The sequence below is a fragment of the Heterobasidion irregulare genome (genome assembly GCF_000320585.1).
Source record: "Heterobasidion irregulare TC 32-1 unplaced genomic scaffold scaffold_03, whole genome shotgun sequence".
Taxonomy (NCBI): Eukaryota; Fungi; Basidiomycota; class Agaricomycetes; order Russulales; family Bondarzewiaceae; genus Heterobasidion; species Heterobasidion irregulare.
Genome location: NW_009258199.1, coordinates 650,028 through 663,142, shown reverse-complemented (window position 1 = coordinate 663,142; position 13,115 = coordinate 650,028). Strand labels below are relative to the sequence as shown.

Here is a 13,115-nt window from a genome sequence, read left to right as displayed (position 1 = left end):
GACGTGTCGGGGACGGGGCCGGGCGGGGACGTGGGGGGTCGGGACGGGGACGGGGACGGGGACGGGTTCGCGGTGGGCTGGAGGAGGGGCTGTGGGTGTGGTGTGTCAGCGGATGTGGCAAGGGCAGGGTGTGCCGCCGCCGACATCTGTGGCCCGGGGAGGGGAGGGGTGTGACGGGGATCGGAAGCGATGGGGCTAGGCGGGAGGCTGGGGGCAGAGAGGGACGAGGGCAAGGCAAGGACCGTGCTCGTCGTCGCACCGTCGCAACGTGCCGCAACGCGTGGCCGCCCCCTCTTGCTCCTTTGGGTCACGCCCCTCCCGCCACCCGACCCGCACACGGTCCATAAAATCGCTATTTCTGCGCGGTGCGATACCCCCGCTAGCCCCCGCTAGCCCCCGCTAGGCAGAACACTCGGAAGATCGCCCCCGATCGAGGACATCAGCCGTTCGTGGCGAGAATCAAGATCCCCAGCTGCGTCCCATCGCCCGGCCTTCGCTGCATATCTCGCGATCTCGCTCACAATCTTGCCCCTCGCCCACACTGGCTACTATGTACAGCTCCTCCAAATATATAAATACGCTCACGTCTTCTTGGCACGTGTTCGTCGCCCGGCAACGTCCACCCCGCTCCCCGACTTGCGCTTCCGCGTCCCCCGCCGCACCGGCTCTCTTGCCTCCCCTGTGTCGTCGTCGTCGTCGTCGCCGCCTCGCTTGCCCTTCCCCTGTCCTCTCCCCTTGCCCTTGGCCCCCTCCGCCCCCTCCTCCTCCCATCCCCCTCTCTCCGCCAACGCCCTCACAACGTCCCACTCCCGCTCCTCCACCCTCTGCACGCTCAGCCGTCCCCGCGTCACCAGCGCCATCCCTAACCCCCAGCCCCAATCAGCCTCCTCTCGCGCTAGCCACCGTGGACGCACCTTTCACCGCCGCCACCCCCGCCGCCCCGATATACGCGTACGCTGCCCCACCGCCCGCCAACCCCGCCGCGTCTCCCGCCGCGATCCGCCGCAGCAGCGCGAGCGGCACAAAGTGCCGCGCCCGCGCGACGAACCGCGCGTCGATCATGAACCACTTGGGGCTCGCCTGCTCCGTTTTCTGCGTGCGCGCGTGAGCGGCGCGCCTCGCGAACGGGTCGCGCGAAACGAGATGCGGCGGTGCGGGGACGTACCGGGTCGAAGTACGGGTGCTCGCTGTGCGCGCGCGCGCGCACGTCACGGCGCCGGCATCATCAGCTCTCGGCGCGATCCCCCGCAGACACGAACAGGCGAGAGCACGTACGGGTCCCACGCAGAGTCTGTGCGGCGGCCGCGCGTCAGCATCCAGAAGACCACCCCCAGCGTGCGACGGTCGACTCACGATCGGGATACGCCTCCCGCGCGACCTGCACACGCGAAACGTGAACATGCGCCGAGCAAGCATATCAGAGCGCGACGCGACGCGACGCGACGCACCTCGGCGAACCCTGCGATGCCTGCACAACGGCGTCGCCGCGCGCACGCGTTCACGTCGGTCGGTCGCTCCGCCCCGCGAGAACGAGCGAGGACTCACCGGGCGCCTTGCAGTTCGAGTGGTAGAACAGGATCTGTAGCGTCCAGTTGTACATAGCACAGTCGGCGCGCGTGAGCGCATGTCGCGCGCGCGCGGGCAACACGCACCTGGTCCCCGACGCGCATCGCGCGCATCAGGTTCCGCGCCTCGTAGTTCCGCACGCCCTCCCACGGCGTCGTCCCCGCCGCCTCGAAGTCGTCCACGCTGAACTACGTCGCGGCGCGCCCCCGAACCAACGCAGCGCGTGCGACGCAACGTAGCGCGATACCATGCGCAAAGTCGGCGCGAGCGCGACGGGTAGACGTGAGCGCGGCGGCAGGGGCGGACGATGGAGGGACAGGTGACTAGCTGACCTTGACGTCCTTCCCCTTTACGATGCGCGAGTCGGGCTCGGCCTTCATCAGCCAGTATCCCCTCGTCGTCGTCGACGCTTGCCCCGCGGCCTCCGCCTCCGACCCCGCTCGCGCTCCTTCTCCCTCTCTTTCGCCTCGCGCCTGCTCAGCCGGCTTGCGCATAGTACGCCTGTGTGGCGTTGGTCTCGTGCCTGGTGTAAGCGAAGATCTGGGCGAGAGTCCGCACGAGCAGTGGCACAAGTAAAAGCGTCGAGCGAGGAGAACGCGACTTGTGGCTGTCGGCATTCGCTCGTCAAGGAGCCACGCGTGACAACCGCTGCGCCACCGCATCTGGCCCACCACTCGACCACTCGACCTCCTCAACATGGCTCCCAATTCACACAGCTCTCTCCAAAAAAACACCACAAAAATGTGATCTGGTTAACAGGACAGACCTGCCTGTCTTCAACGCAAAACTTGACCCCGCAAAAAAAGGGCTCAATCGGGAATTGAACCCGAGACCACTCACATCTTGCTTACATAGTAAGCGGGTATATTACCCGAAGCGAGTATCATACTACTAGACCATTGAGCCTTGTGGATCTTTCACTTTAACGCGCTTCATATAGAAGACACATAGCATGCCATCTTGCACAGATCGCCCTAAAACTCCAAAATAGGTGCTCGAGCCCAAATACCACCGAATGAACCGCAAAGCGCACAACGAGCTGCAAAACTCGCGATACAATGTTGATATGGAGAACAACAGCCCAAGCGGCGGGTAGAATTACAGTAGTACAAGCGGGTCGACGCAGGCCAACGAACACGCCCCGAAAGTAGCGAGGCGGTATCGAAGAAAGCGAACGGACCCGTCAAACAAACATGCGAGTACAAAGTACAAAAGGCATGGGAACACGAACGCTCGAGAAATTACAGCGCGGGAAGCAGCGAGGATCGTGAAGTACGTGGTGATATCCGTGGAAAATATAAAGTACTAGATCGAGAAAGGCAGAATCAAGACAGAGGGAGGTAAGGGGCGAGGCGGGCGGTGGATCGAGCTTGGACTTAGATGTCGGATATGCTGTTGAGCAGACCTGCACGTCCAGCCCCGCCGAGACCATCTCCGCTCTCGCTCAGCACGGCCGCGCTCGGTCCGGCCCCCGCGGAGCTGTTCGCCAGCTGTCCCGCGACGTCGCTCTGCAGCTGCATCGGCACGAACACGACCTTGGTGTTCGCTGTCTTCGCCATCGCCTGGAGCGCCTCAAGCTGCCGGATCTGCATCGCAGCGGGGCTCGCGAGGATGTCCGCGGCCTGGCGCATCAGGCGCGCCGAGTCGACCTCCGCACGCGCGGCGATGACCTTGGACTCGCCGATGCGCTTCTGCTGCGCCGCGGACGAGAGCGAGGCGGAGACCTCGGGGGAGAAGATGATGTCCTTGATAAGGATGCCCTCGATCGCGACGCCCCACTTGTCAGCGACGTCGCCTACAATCTCGGCGATCTCGAACGCGATCGCTTCGCGCTCGGTCACGACGGACTGCACCGCCCGTGCGCCGACGACGTGCCGGAGGGTCGTCTGGGCGCGCTCGATGAGGGCTTGGCGCAGGTCGGTGATGCCAAAAGCAGAGCGGTAGGGGTTCACGATTTGGAAGTAGATTACCGAGTCGCTGAGCGAGGGGAAGGGGTCAGTACGTGTAAAAAGAGGAAGGGGTAAATGAAGGGCCTACATTTCGACGTTGACGTTGTCGCGGGTGATGACCGTCTGTCTTCCAATCGGGCTTATTTGAATCTTGACGTCCACAATACGGAGCGACTCGGTGCAGACGTTGACCTGGACCAAGCCGGGGTCGACGGACTTGTAGAACTTTCCGAAACGGGTGACGAGGCCGACGGAGCCTGGCAGGCGAAGCGGTTCATAGCCTCGGTCAAGGATGAAATGAGAGAGACGCACCCTGGTTGACCTCGCGGAAGGGGTTGGGGAACGGGCAACAAGGGATGGCGCCGCAGAAACCGACGCACGAACCCAGAACTTGAAGCAGCGAGCCGTAGACACCGTGGGTCACTTCGCCTGTGCCCAGGTCTTGAGCGTAAGACGGCTGCGAGCGTCGCAACGTTCATACAACGATATTGGTAGTGATACGACCTGGGGACGAACCTGCATTTCCTGCCTTTTCAGAGGCTGTACCCGAATGACATGTCTGTCGGTGGGATGTGGCCTGGCAGCAGCTTCCTCAGTCACTAGCGACATGGCAGCGCCGACGAGGAGAAGAAGGTCAGCCTTTAAGCTCGGTGGAGCTCGGACAGGGTAAGAGAAACACACCGTGGGGAGCATTATGGTCGACGACGTTCCCACGAGAGGACGTGCTCTCGGTTGGAGAATGGAGGCGGTCCTTGCGGTCTTGGCCGTTCGCTGCAGACATGACTGTGGTCTGACTTTTCGAGCTTGGGACGGGTGAAGCTTCCGAGTACGCTCAGCAGGACTTTTTAAGTTCGAAAGGGCACACTGCGGAAAGATGGACGCCGGAGGGAATGGTGCGCCTTAGTCGGGACGGACGGAGGGGTGCGTGCGCAGCAGACGTCGCAGGTGGGAGTCAATTATAAAAGGAAGGGCGCCTGGGAGCAGTCTGGGAGCGTCCGTGTTGGAATGCTGTCGGCATGTCACCAGATCGCCTCCGCTCTTGACCAAGGCTCTCAGGACTCACCGTCGCTGGGCTATGCAGCGTTCTTTCGGCCGCATCCAGATTCATCTGCGTGCTGGACGAGCAGCTTTACTTGGCCACCCACGAGTTCAAGTCTTGCTGTGCTGCCGAGCCGTTCACCGTTGACGTGCACAATGTCATGGGTCGTGCCTTGCATGCATGGATAGGCTCAAGCTCCGTGCGGCGCAGTCGTGAGGGCGCTCACTGGGCGCTCGCATTGATGCATTGATGGCCCACTTATCGAAACTCGTCGAAATCTCTCTGTTCAGCATCGCCCCATCTGTCTAAGGTACACGAGAGCATGTGTATTCCTATTTCCAGAATCAGAGACATTCTATTTCTGGAGAGGTACATGCATGTGACGTTGGCACTGCCCACACTGTGTTCTCTTTTGAGGTAAGCACTGGACTAGGGCGGTGCTCAACATATAACGACGTGTGCCATCTGAAGTCCTTTGAAAACTGCGAACCTACGTTGAACTACGTAACATCAGATCGTGCTATCAGCCTCTTGGTTGGTGCGTTGTTCAGGACTCTTGTACGGACGGATGCCGTTGCGCATGAACGTGAACCTCGAGAGGACAGGCTGATACGTTACTGTCGATTCTCTCTATACAAATTAGGAGACGAAAAAAAACACCCACCACTGACGACATCAAACTCCCTTATCCGATACCGATTCAGAACGCTTGCGTGCACTTTGCATGGTGAGGGAGCCAGTGGGTGTTATGCCCAGAGTCCATGGTATGTCGTACTGCGTAATGGGATAGGGTGTAATTCCGTCAAGCGATCCCATGTCAGTCTAGGCATGCGGCACGCCGCAATTAGACTTAAATACAGACTTAAAAAAAATCAGCTCATGAGAAGTACATGCGAGTACATGTGTCTCTAGATCAAGGGGATATATAAAGTGCGACGGGAATCATAGTAAATATGGGTGACATGGAGATGAAATGAACGACCTGTATGATATCGAAAAAAGATTGGGGACTGACAGTGGGCTGACTGGTGCTGAAATCCGAGAACCGAGAGGCACGCCTATTAATGCATGACGATATCGCCATCGCTGTCTATCTGGTTGGCCTTACCCATCAGTTTTCGTCTCCGGTTCAGCTCAAGCGACGCTGCCCCTTTGGCGGGCGCGCACAACCTTGCTGACCGTCGGGGAGTAGGCGACTCTGCTCCTGCCCCTCGTTCATCGACAGTCTTCCCCTGCGGGGTCCCGATAATCGGTGCAACCCCAGCTTTCTTCTTCGCCTCCACCGCGATGACGTCGGCGAGCACGCCTTTGCGGACCCTCCTGCGCGGGGGCAAGTTCTCTTTCTCCACATCCCTCTCCCTCTCCTGATCTTTCATGGGTGATCGCTCCGCATCGGGCACTCGAAAAGCGCCAGGGAGCAAGACATGCGTGTCCTGGAAGATGTCGAACCCAGGATAGTGAACGGAGTAGCGATCGGGCACGGGCGGCATCTCACGGGGGACCATGGTCGGCAGTGCAGTCTTCACACGGGGCGAAGGAGAGGCGACATGGGCCCTCGACTTCGTCCGCGAGAGGTCTGACCGCGAGAGCGGCTTTGGCGTCGAGTTCGTCTGGGATGCGCGCTGAGCGAGGCGTGGTGATGTTCGCGTTCTCTTCGCTTGAATTGCTTCATTACGGAGCGCTTGAGGTGCTGTGATAACGGGGTTCGCTACTCTCGACGATGGGCCTTCCTCCGCTTTGGATTCGAAGCCGAAATCTAGTTTCACGGCGGGGCTTTCAGGGCTCTGAACAAGACTTTGGAAGTACTCAGCCGCGAATCGATGTCGAGCAACAGATGCCGTCGTCGAACCCAGACGCGGCTTGGAAGGCGATAAGATGCCCTCTTGGACAAGGATCCGTCGCTTAGCAGGGCTCAAGGGATTGTGTACGCTAGGAGAGTGAGGACGCTTGTTGGATTTAGGATGTGTGAAAGGACTGTGAGTGAAGGAGCTCGACAACACATTCGGGTCTGTCGTGGTCGATGAGGAGACGAATTGCTCGAGAGGAAGTTCGAGCAATGCTCCGCGAATCATTTTCCACTGCGAGTAGTGTGTATCGCCGCTAATTAATGTAGGTTGACGAGCAAATATGTGGACGATAGAATTGTGAGGTTGGGGTGTAGATGTGGTTGATGTTCAAGATCTAGAGATGAAAGAAGCGCACCCTTCACGCGCACAGGACAAACAACACACAAACAACGCGCGACGTCACAACTAATTAGTCGCGTCGCGTAACGCGTCAATGTCACCCACATCAGGACAACCCGCGAATGCAAATATTTTAGAACCAAGAATGCCTGAGAAATGGAATGACGGTAGAACACAGTGAGATACAATACAAAAAGCTATAGAATTACCACAGGTTTCTCCCGAGACTTGTTGCTTTATGTCTGAGTAGAGACAACTCCATTTTGGCCGCCCGCATCCTGCACTAGCGGTGTGACTACATCGAATACACCTGTCCCACTCGTACTTAGCCTTCCAACGACGAGGTTCCCGGATGGCGTTCGCAAGTCGTCAAAGTCGCCATATAGCGTCGCATCAGACAAGAAAGATGCCGTTGTCTCGAATGATGCTTTGAGCAAAGGTGAGGAATGCATCCCTATGCCCTTGCGATTGAATGGCTTGTATCCGCCCTCGAACGTCTGGAATTGAGTTATCAAAAGAGTGCATGAGCCATTTAGCTCTCTGGCATCAAGGAGAAGACTGACCATGTAGTCTGCAATCAGTTCCATGTGCCTGATGTCGACGTCAATCTTGTATACATCGAACACGCCGCTCATCTCCCGGACTATGGCCGCGCGCGCCATTTCGACCCCATATGTGCACAAGATTGCATACACGTCGTTCGAGTATATGTCGTCCTCGTCGATGATACTATGCTCATCATTACAAGCAAATTCCCATATTCCACGGAAGTTGGAACCATTGGTCATGATCTGCACATTGTGTTGGACAAGACAATAAAGAAAGCTCGGAGCACTCACCTTCACGGTGCCGTCTCTGTTTGGCTCGCGTACGCGGAAACAGTCTGTGATACTGGGAATCTCCCTGACGATCGATTTTACGCATGTCCGTTCGACGATACCTACCAAGAGTAATTTGGGCAGGTCCGACCCAAACTAAAAGAAAGCAATGAATCCTAAAGCTATCAGTCAATAAGCCATATCAACGTACCTCCAGCTCAATGGTACATCCCGTCTCACGGAACTTAAATGCCGTTGCATGAGGGAAACGGTCCAAGAAGGATTCTTCAATTTTCCCGACCATGGCCGAAAGACCTTTTCCCTTCTTTGCTTTTGGTTTGTGGTCGGCGTCCTCCACAGAACCCGTATCATCCCCTTGCGATGCATACGCAGCTTCGATGGCTGCATCATCGAGTTCTCCTTCGCTCTCCTCATCTTCACTGTCCGACTCATACGACTCCTGCTGCTTGGCCTGCCTCTTTCTTTTCTCCCCAAGTGCGTCTCCATCCCCAACTTCACTGACCTCGTCATCGTCCCGTCCACCTCTTTTAGGCTCTTCCTCCTCCTCGTCTCCATCTTCAGCTTCCTCTCCACGTTTGCTCGAACCCTTGCCCTTGCCGAGCTCTGCTATTTGGCTTTTCAGATCAGCGTCAAGCTTTTTCATCTCCAGTTGGATTTCGCGGCGCAATAAAAGTGGGAATCGCACGCCGAAGAATTGCAGGATCTCCACAGGCTCGACGTCATACTCTTCTCTGTATTCTTCCTCAGGGAAGAACTTGATATCGATGATGAAGTGTTTGCTCCTGGAGGCTCCACTTACGATCAGGCGCTCTGTAACAGAGACACTGTCGACCACCTGAGAGAGCGTGAGACGGCTGGCTTTTTTGCAGAAGGCATCGACTACTGGAATCGGGGTATCCTTCGAGACAGTCATGGTCATGGATGGAGTTTTTGGCTTGGTGGACGCCGTCATAATGATTTCACGAAGACGAGGGATACCAAGGGTGACGTTTGCGGCTCCGTGACCTGCAAAATGGAAAGTGTTCAAGGTCATCTGCGTCGATGGCTCTCCAACACTGGCAATGGCCATCGTTAGTTTGTCGCATGTAGAGTGAATTAGCAAAATAACTACGCACCCTTGGCCAGCCAAGAGCCCAACAGCCTCGCCAGGCTCTATGATGCTCCGCATATACTTGAAGTTCATCAACAACCTTAGTCGTTTTGCTGCCAGTAAGGGATATCGGCGTTTGACCTGGACAGCCCCTCCGTCGGACGACTTGAGCAGTTTATCCGGATTCGCCTTCAAATACTCGTCTAGTTTCTCTGCAAACTTCTCAGAAGTGCTGCCAAGGAAGCGAACTGGGTTGAACATCGTCATAGCTGTATCGTACTTGTCCCTCTTGGACGGCGCGTTGAGCTCGCGCTTCGACGATCTCTTGAGTACCTTCTTCATATGGCTTGCGGCCTCTTCATCGTCCACCTTGCCTGCGATATCCCTGACCTGGTACCTGCTGAGGAATGACACAGCATTCTGCGCCATGAATGCAAACTGGTACAGGTGCTTCTGTTTCGTGACATCCAAAGCATCTCCACCATAATAGAACTGGTAGACCGAGTCATCAGCGCCGCGAACCGTATTATCGTAATGGACGCGGATGCCCTCAAGGTGTTTGATGAGTGATCGCTGAAGATACCCAGAACGCGAAGTCTTGACAGCAGTGTCGATGAGACCTTCGCGACCAGCCATGCAATGGAAGAAAAACTCTTGAGGTTTCACGCCGGTCAAGAACCTGCTAGCGATATAACCACCGGCGATGGCCTTCGTCTCGAAGGGCTTGAAGGAAGGAAGCGTCTTTCCGCTGACCATGACAGGGACACGACGACCCTCCAGCTCCTGCTGTCCCAGCGCGCACGAAATCTGCTGAGCATTGACTGCAGTTCCCTTTGCGCCAGAGAGCGTCATAGCCTGCATGTGGTTGTGCGGAAACTTGCGCCAAAGTTCGTGGGGCATGCATGCGTCTGCGATCGACTTCGTCAATTTTGCCAATTTGGTCTTCACGGACATGTCAAGGCCAGCCATCTTGCTATCGTCGCGCAAAACGTCCTGGAGAAGACGAGCAAGAGCCGCGGGCTGTTCGACAGCGGGAGTACTGGCGAGTGACGGGAAATTGTCAATGGCGCCTTCAGTGCCCAGGTTCTCGCCCTGACGAATGAGCTCTGCACGCTTCGCGTCACCTGAGGCTGTTAATGCCAAATCGTCCATACGACAAGTGAATGCACGATGCTGGAGGAATTTAGTGAACAAACGGCTGAGGATGCCCAACAACCTTCCTGCGACATCGGCACCATAAAGTTCGTAGACTGAATGCACTAAACCATAATCAGTTGCACCGAATGCGGATTTATCCAGAACGCCACGAAGTAGTTCGCCATCCATGAAGATGACTTGATCGTCACCGGACCCGGGACCCCATGCACTACCAGGAACCTTCGCTTTTGCTGTGAGGTTGAGGCCTTCAGCATTACTCGGTGTAATATTCAAGAGTACAGTGGAAATCTAAGCACTTATCAGCCATATGAAGAGAAACAACAGGTGGTGAATCATCTTACAATCTGTTTTCCAGTCCACAAAGGTTTGGGTCTCCATATTGTTGGTGGCAGCGTCACCAAACGGCCAGAGTAATGAGATGTTTCTTCTTCCGGTCGGAGAGCACCGTAAAGGAGCTGGAAGTACTCTTCTCGCGAGAAGAATGCATCCTGGCTGGTCATCCACACTCCAGCAACAACGTGGTCTTGAATGAGACCGCGCAATGGTTTTCCGGACGTAGGTACCAGGTATTGGTTGTCTGTGTTGGCAATCATCATTGCTTCCGCACGAGCAACCTCATTTTCTGATGTCATGCGTCAAGCGCTAGGAAAGCGTTATTGTGAGCGAGCTACTCACGGGGGAAATGTATATTCATTTCTGCGATCGATAATTTAGCATATGAACATGTCATGAGGAGGCGGGCACTGACCGTCTCCATCGAAGTCAGCTAGTGGGCGGAGTAAGGCATGAGATATATCCCAACTGGATCGAATTAAACAGCTTACCATTATAAGAATTACTACACACACGGAACATTGAGCATGTGGGCAGAAAATGTACGATATGCTAAGTCCTCGTACCAATTTGCGTAATGCATGCGAATCGTCTTTTCACCCTTGAGGACTCGGGCTTTATGTGCCATCATGCTTGGCTTGTGTAATGTAGGTTGTCGATTGAGGATGAGCATGTCCCCATCTCTGAGATGTCGGTATACTTTCTTGTTGACCGAAGTGGTTCGAGTAGAGAGACCCTGGCGGGGAGCATTGCGGACATCATCTTGAGGGGTGAGAAGCTGGTTGGCAATGGCCGTCCGCTGCTCTACTGTGAGTTTGTCCTATATGTGATAGTGCTCAAACCATGCAAAACGAGACGCAGTATGATGAACTAGTTACCAAGAATTGTTGATGGCCATCTTCGTATTCCACAATTGACGCTCCGGGATACTTGTGTGATCCGTTGATAACCAACTGGCGCATCTCATGGAAATTTGCCGGCGTGACAGGTTCGGGGAACGTGAGCTTCTGCGCGAATACAGGGGGTATGCCAATCTCATTTGGCTCGATGTTAACATCGGGAGATATGACGGAACGAGCTGCGTAATTAACACGTTTGCCCTGTGAAAAGAATGAAAGGTGCACATTATATGTGATGTTGAAGAAACGCACCATCATATGCATTCGGAACAGACCCTCTTTCTTCTCTAGACCCTGCTTCACACCGGCTGGTGGTAACTTCCCCTGCCTCACCGGCGCGGGATTCTTGCTACTGTCGATGAAACTATTAACATCAACTTGCAATTGTACTAGCCCTTCCAAGAGTTGTCCTAGGATCCTGCGCCTCTCCGTGTCGTCAAAATCAGTGGATTTGACGGAAGCAGCGCGAAGGTCCGTATTGAGGTCCCGGAGGCGATATGACGTATTGAGCACCTTCGACAACAGTTCATTCTGCGGATGCTCGAAAAGCGTCTCTCCCATGACGGCTGGTGGTCGGAACCGCGTCGGCGCAACAGGGATGACTTCCATGAAGAACATGTCTGCTGAAGCAATCGACAAGCCCTGGGCATTGACGGGAGCCAAAGGACCGTGGCGACCGAAAACAAGTGAGCACAAGACAGTCTCGTTAGAAAATAGACGACGAAGGTGAGCGCGACACTCTTCTGGAGCCATGATGCGCTCGTTCCGGCCTCGTAAAGTCTTGACACGTCCGTTGGCGGCTCTAGGAAGTTTGTCGTCTTTTACCTTGGGCGTGTCTTCTTCATCAGATTCTTCGTCAGAGAGCGTAGCGTCGCCCGCAGGTTCCGTGTCCGGCATTTCGACATCAGAGTCCTCCTCCTCCGCCGTGTCCCTTGTAGATGAAGAACCCTTCTGGCCCCACATGACGTTAGCGCGTCTGAGTCCCAAAGCTTCGTGCGTGGCCTTTTGCCTGACGGTAAGGTCTAGCTCTATGATTTTCGTGTGCCCTTCTTTGCGGAATGTATATCCGAACCTATGATCACGAAGTCATTTCGGTATGAAAGACAAATGAGTAGAACCACGTACGCGCCGCATCCGGTATTGGAGCACTTTTTTGTGAGGGCAGTTCGCAAGAACTCCGTGATCAGATCTTTTCTTGCTTGGAAGACGAGACTATCCTTGTAATTGTCGCGCTTGCTCCCCGAGGCTCGCATCAACTGGATCTGGACATAGAGATTTATCCTTGTCGCCCATTCATGCTCTGTTTCCTCAGGAGTGTCATCCTCCTCGTCCTTCCGCATTTTCACCTTCATCTGTAAATCGTCTAAGCTCTTCGCAGCCTCCAGAAGACCATGCTCCAATAAACGAAGCTTGGCTGCGTACTTGATCAACTAGAGTATTTCGTGTTCATAAGAAGATGCGATGCATGAAAGGAATGATAGCACGTACCACTGGCCTACTAAGTTTGAAATGGTGACAGAAAAGACAAGTCGCGCGGAGGAGATTGTATGTATTTTGCATGAATAACGGGTGGAAAACGGGGGATGGCAACTCAATATGTCCAAAGTGTCCAGGACAGCCGTAGTACGTCTGTTGACATGTTGCGCAACTGCAAGGCGTTCAAAGGATATACAAATATTATAAGCAGACGCGACGCACATGTCCTGTCTCCCCGCAGGACCTAGTGAAGGGTCATAGAGACCTCCAACGTTCGGCCGGTTCAGATCGTCGAGCAGAATCGGATTTGTGATTTGTTTGACAGAGATGCGGCGCACATCCTCTGTGGTGAAGAACGAGAAGGATATGCTCGTGACAGTGGACGGGACGGGGTGAGCGATATTCATGGCGATTCGGCAGAAATAGAGGGTTGTAGAATGATGGCGACTATACAGGCCGGAACCGAGGCCCTAAGCTCTCTGGAGCTGGAGAGCAAGAAGATATGTGCACACGGCGCTCAATGCCGCCAGTCTGAGCGATCGCGACAAGCAACTTTTTCCATCGCCAATCCTCAGGTGCA

At 55.3% G+C, this 13,115-nt stretch overlaps 4 protein-coding genes across 4 annotated transcripts; all 4 read right to left on the bottom strand.

The window, feature by feature from the left end:
* Window positions 1-764: 764 nt before the first annotated feature.
* Window positions 765-1,952, bottom strand: HETIRDRAFT_242824 (uncharacterized protein; the record flags this gene model as incomplete). The annotated part of the gene is made up of 8 exons (XM_009545244.1): window positions 765-862; window positions 915-1,092; window positions 1,166-1,183; window positions 1,272-1,291; window positions 1,354-1,378; window positions 1,532-1,579; window positions 1,653-1,754; window positions 1,899-1,952. Coding segments are annotated over 8 exons (543 nt in total), but the record flags the coding sequence as incomplete, so codon positions are not given.
* Window positions 1,953-2,528: 576 nt separating this feature from the next.
* Window positions 2,529-4,475, bottom strand: HETIRDRAFT_408117 (uncharacterized protein). The gene is made up of 5 exons (XM_009545243.1): window positions 4,197-4,475; window positions 4,032-4,114; window positions 3,828-3,972; window positions 3,604-3,772; window positions 2,529-3,543 (listed from the first exon to the last, which is right to left on the bottom strand). The coding sequence occupies exons 1-5, from the start codon at window positions 4,294-4,296 to the stop codon at window positions 2,943-2,945; spliced, it is 1,098 nt and encodes a 365-aa protein (XP_009543538.1). The 5' UTR covers window positions 4,297-4,475; the 3' UTR covers window positions 2,529-2,942.
* Window positions 4,476-5,376: 901 nt separating this feature from the next.
* Window positions 5,377-6,719, bottom strand: HETIRDRAFT_438837 (uncharacterized protein). Its single transcript, XM_009545242.1, has one exon. The coding sequence runs from the start codon at window positions 6,624-6,626 to the stop codon at window positions 5,616-5,618; it is 1,011 nt and encodes a 336-aa protein (XP_009543537.1). The 5' UTR covers window positions 6,627-6,719; the 3' UTR covers window positions 5,377-5,615.
* A 257-nt stretch (window positions 6,720-6,976) lies between these two features.
* HETIRDRAFT_314577 (uncharacterized protein) lies at window positions 6,977-12,942 on the bottom strand (the record flags this gene model as incomplete). Its single annotated transcript, XM_009545241.1, has 15 exons — window positions 6,977-7,237; window positions 7,304-7,531; window positions 7,580-7,714; window positions 7,770-8,634; window positions 8,695-10,115; window positions 10,169-10,449; window positions 10,503-10,523; window positions 10,576-10,593; window positions 10,652-10,665; window positions 10,727-10,980; window positions 11,039-11,260; window positions 11,312-12,131; window positions 12,185-12,489; window positions 12,548-12,707; window positions 12,758-12,942. 15 exons carry the CDS (start codon window positions 12,940-12,942, stop codon window positions 6,977-6,979), a joined length of 5,190 nt encoding a protein of 1,729 aa, XP_009543536.1.
* Between the last annotated feature and the right edge of the window lie 173 nt (window positions 12,943-13,115).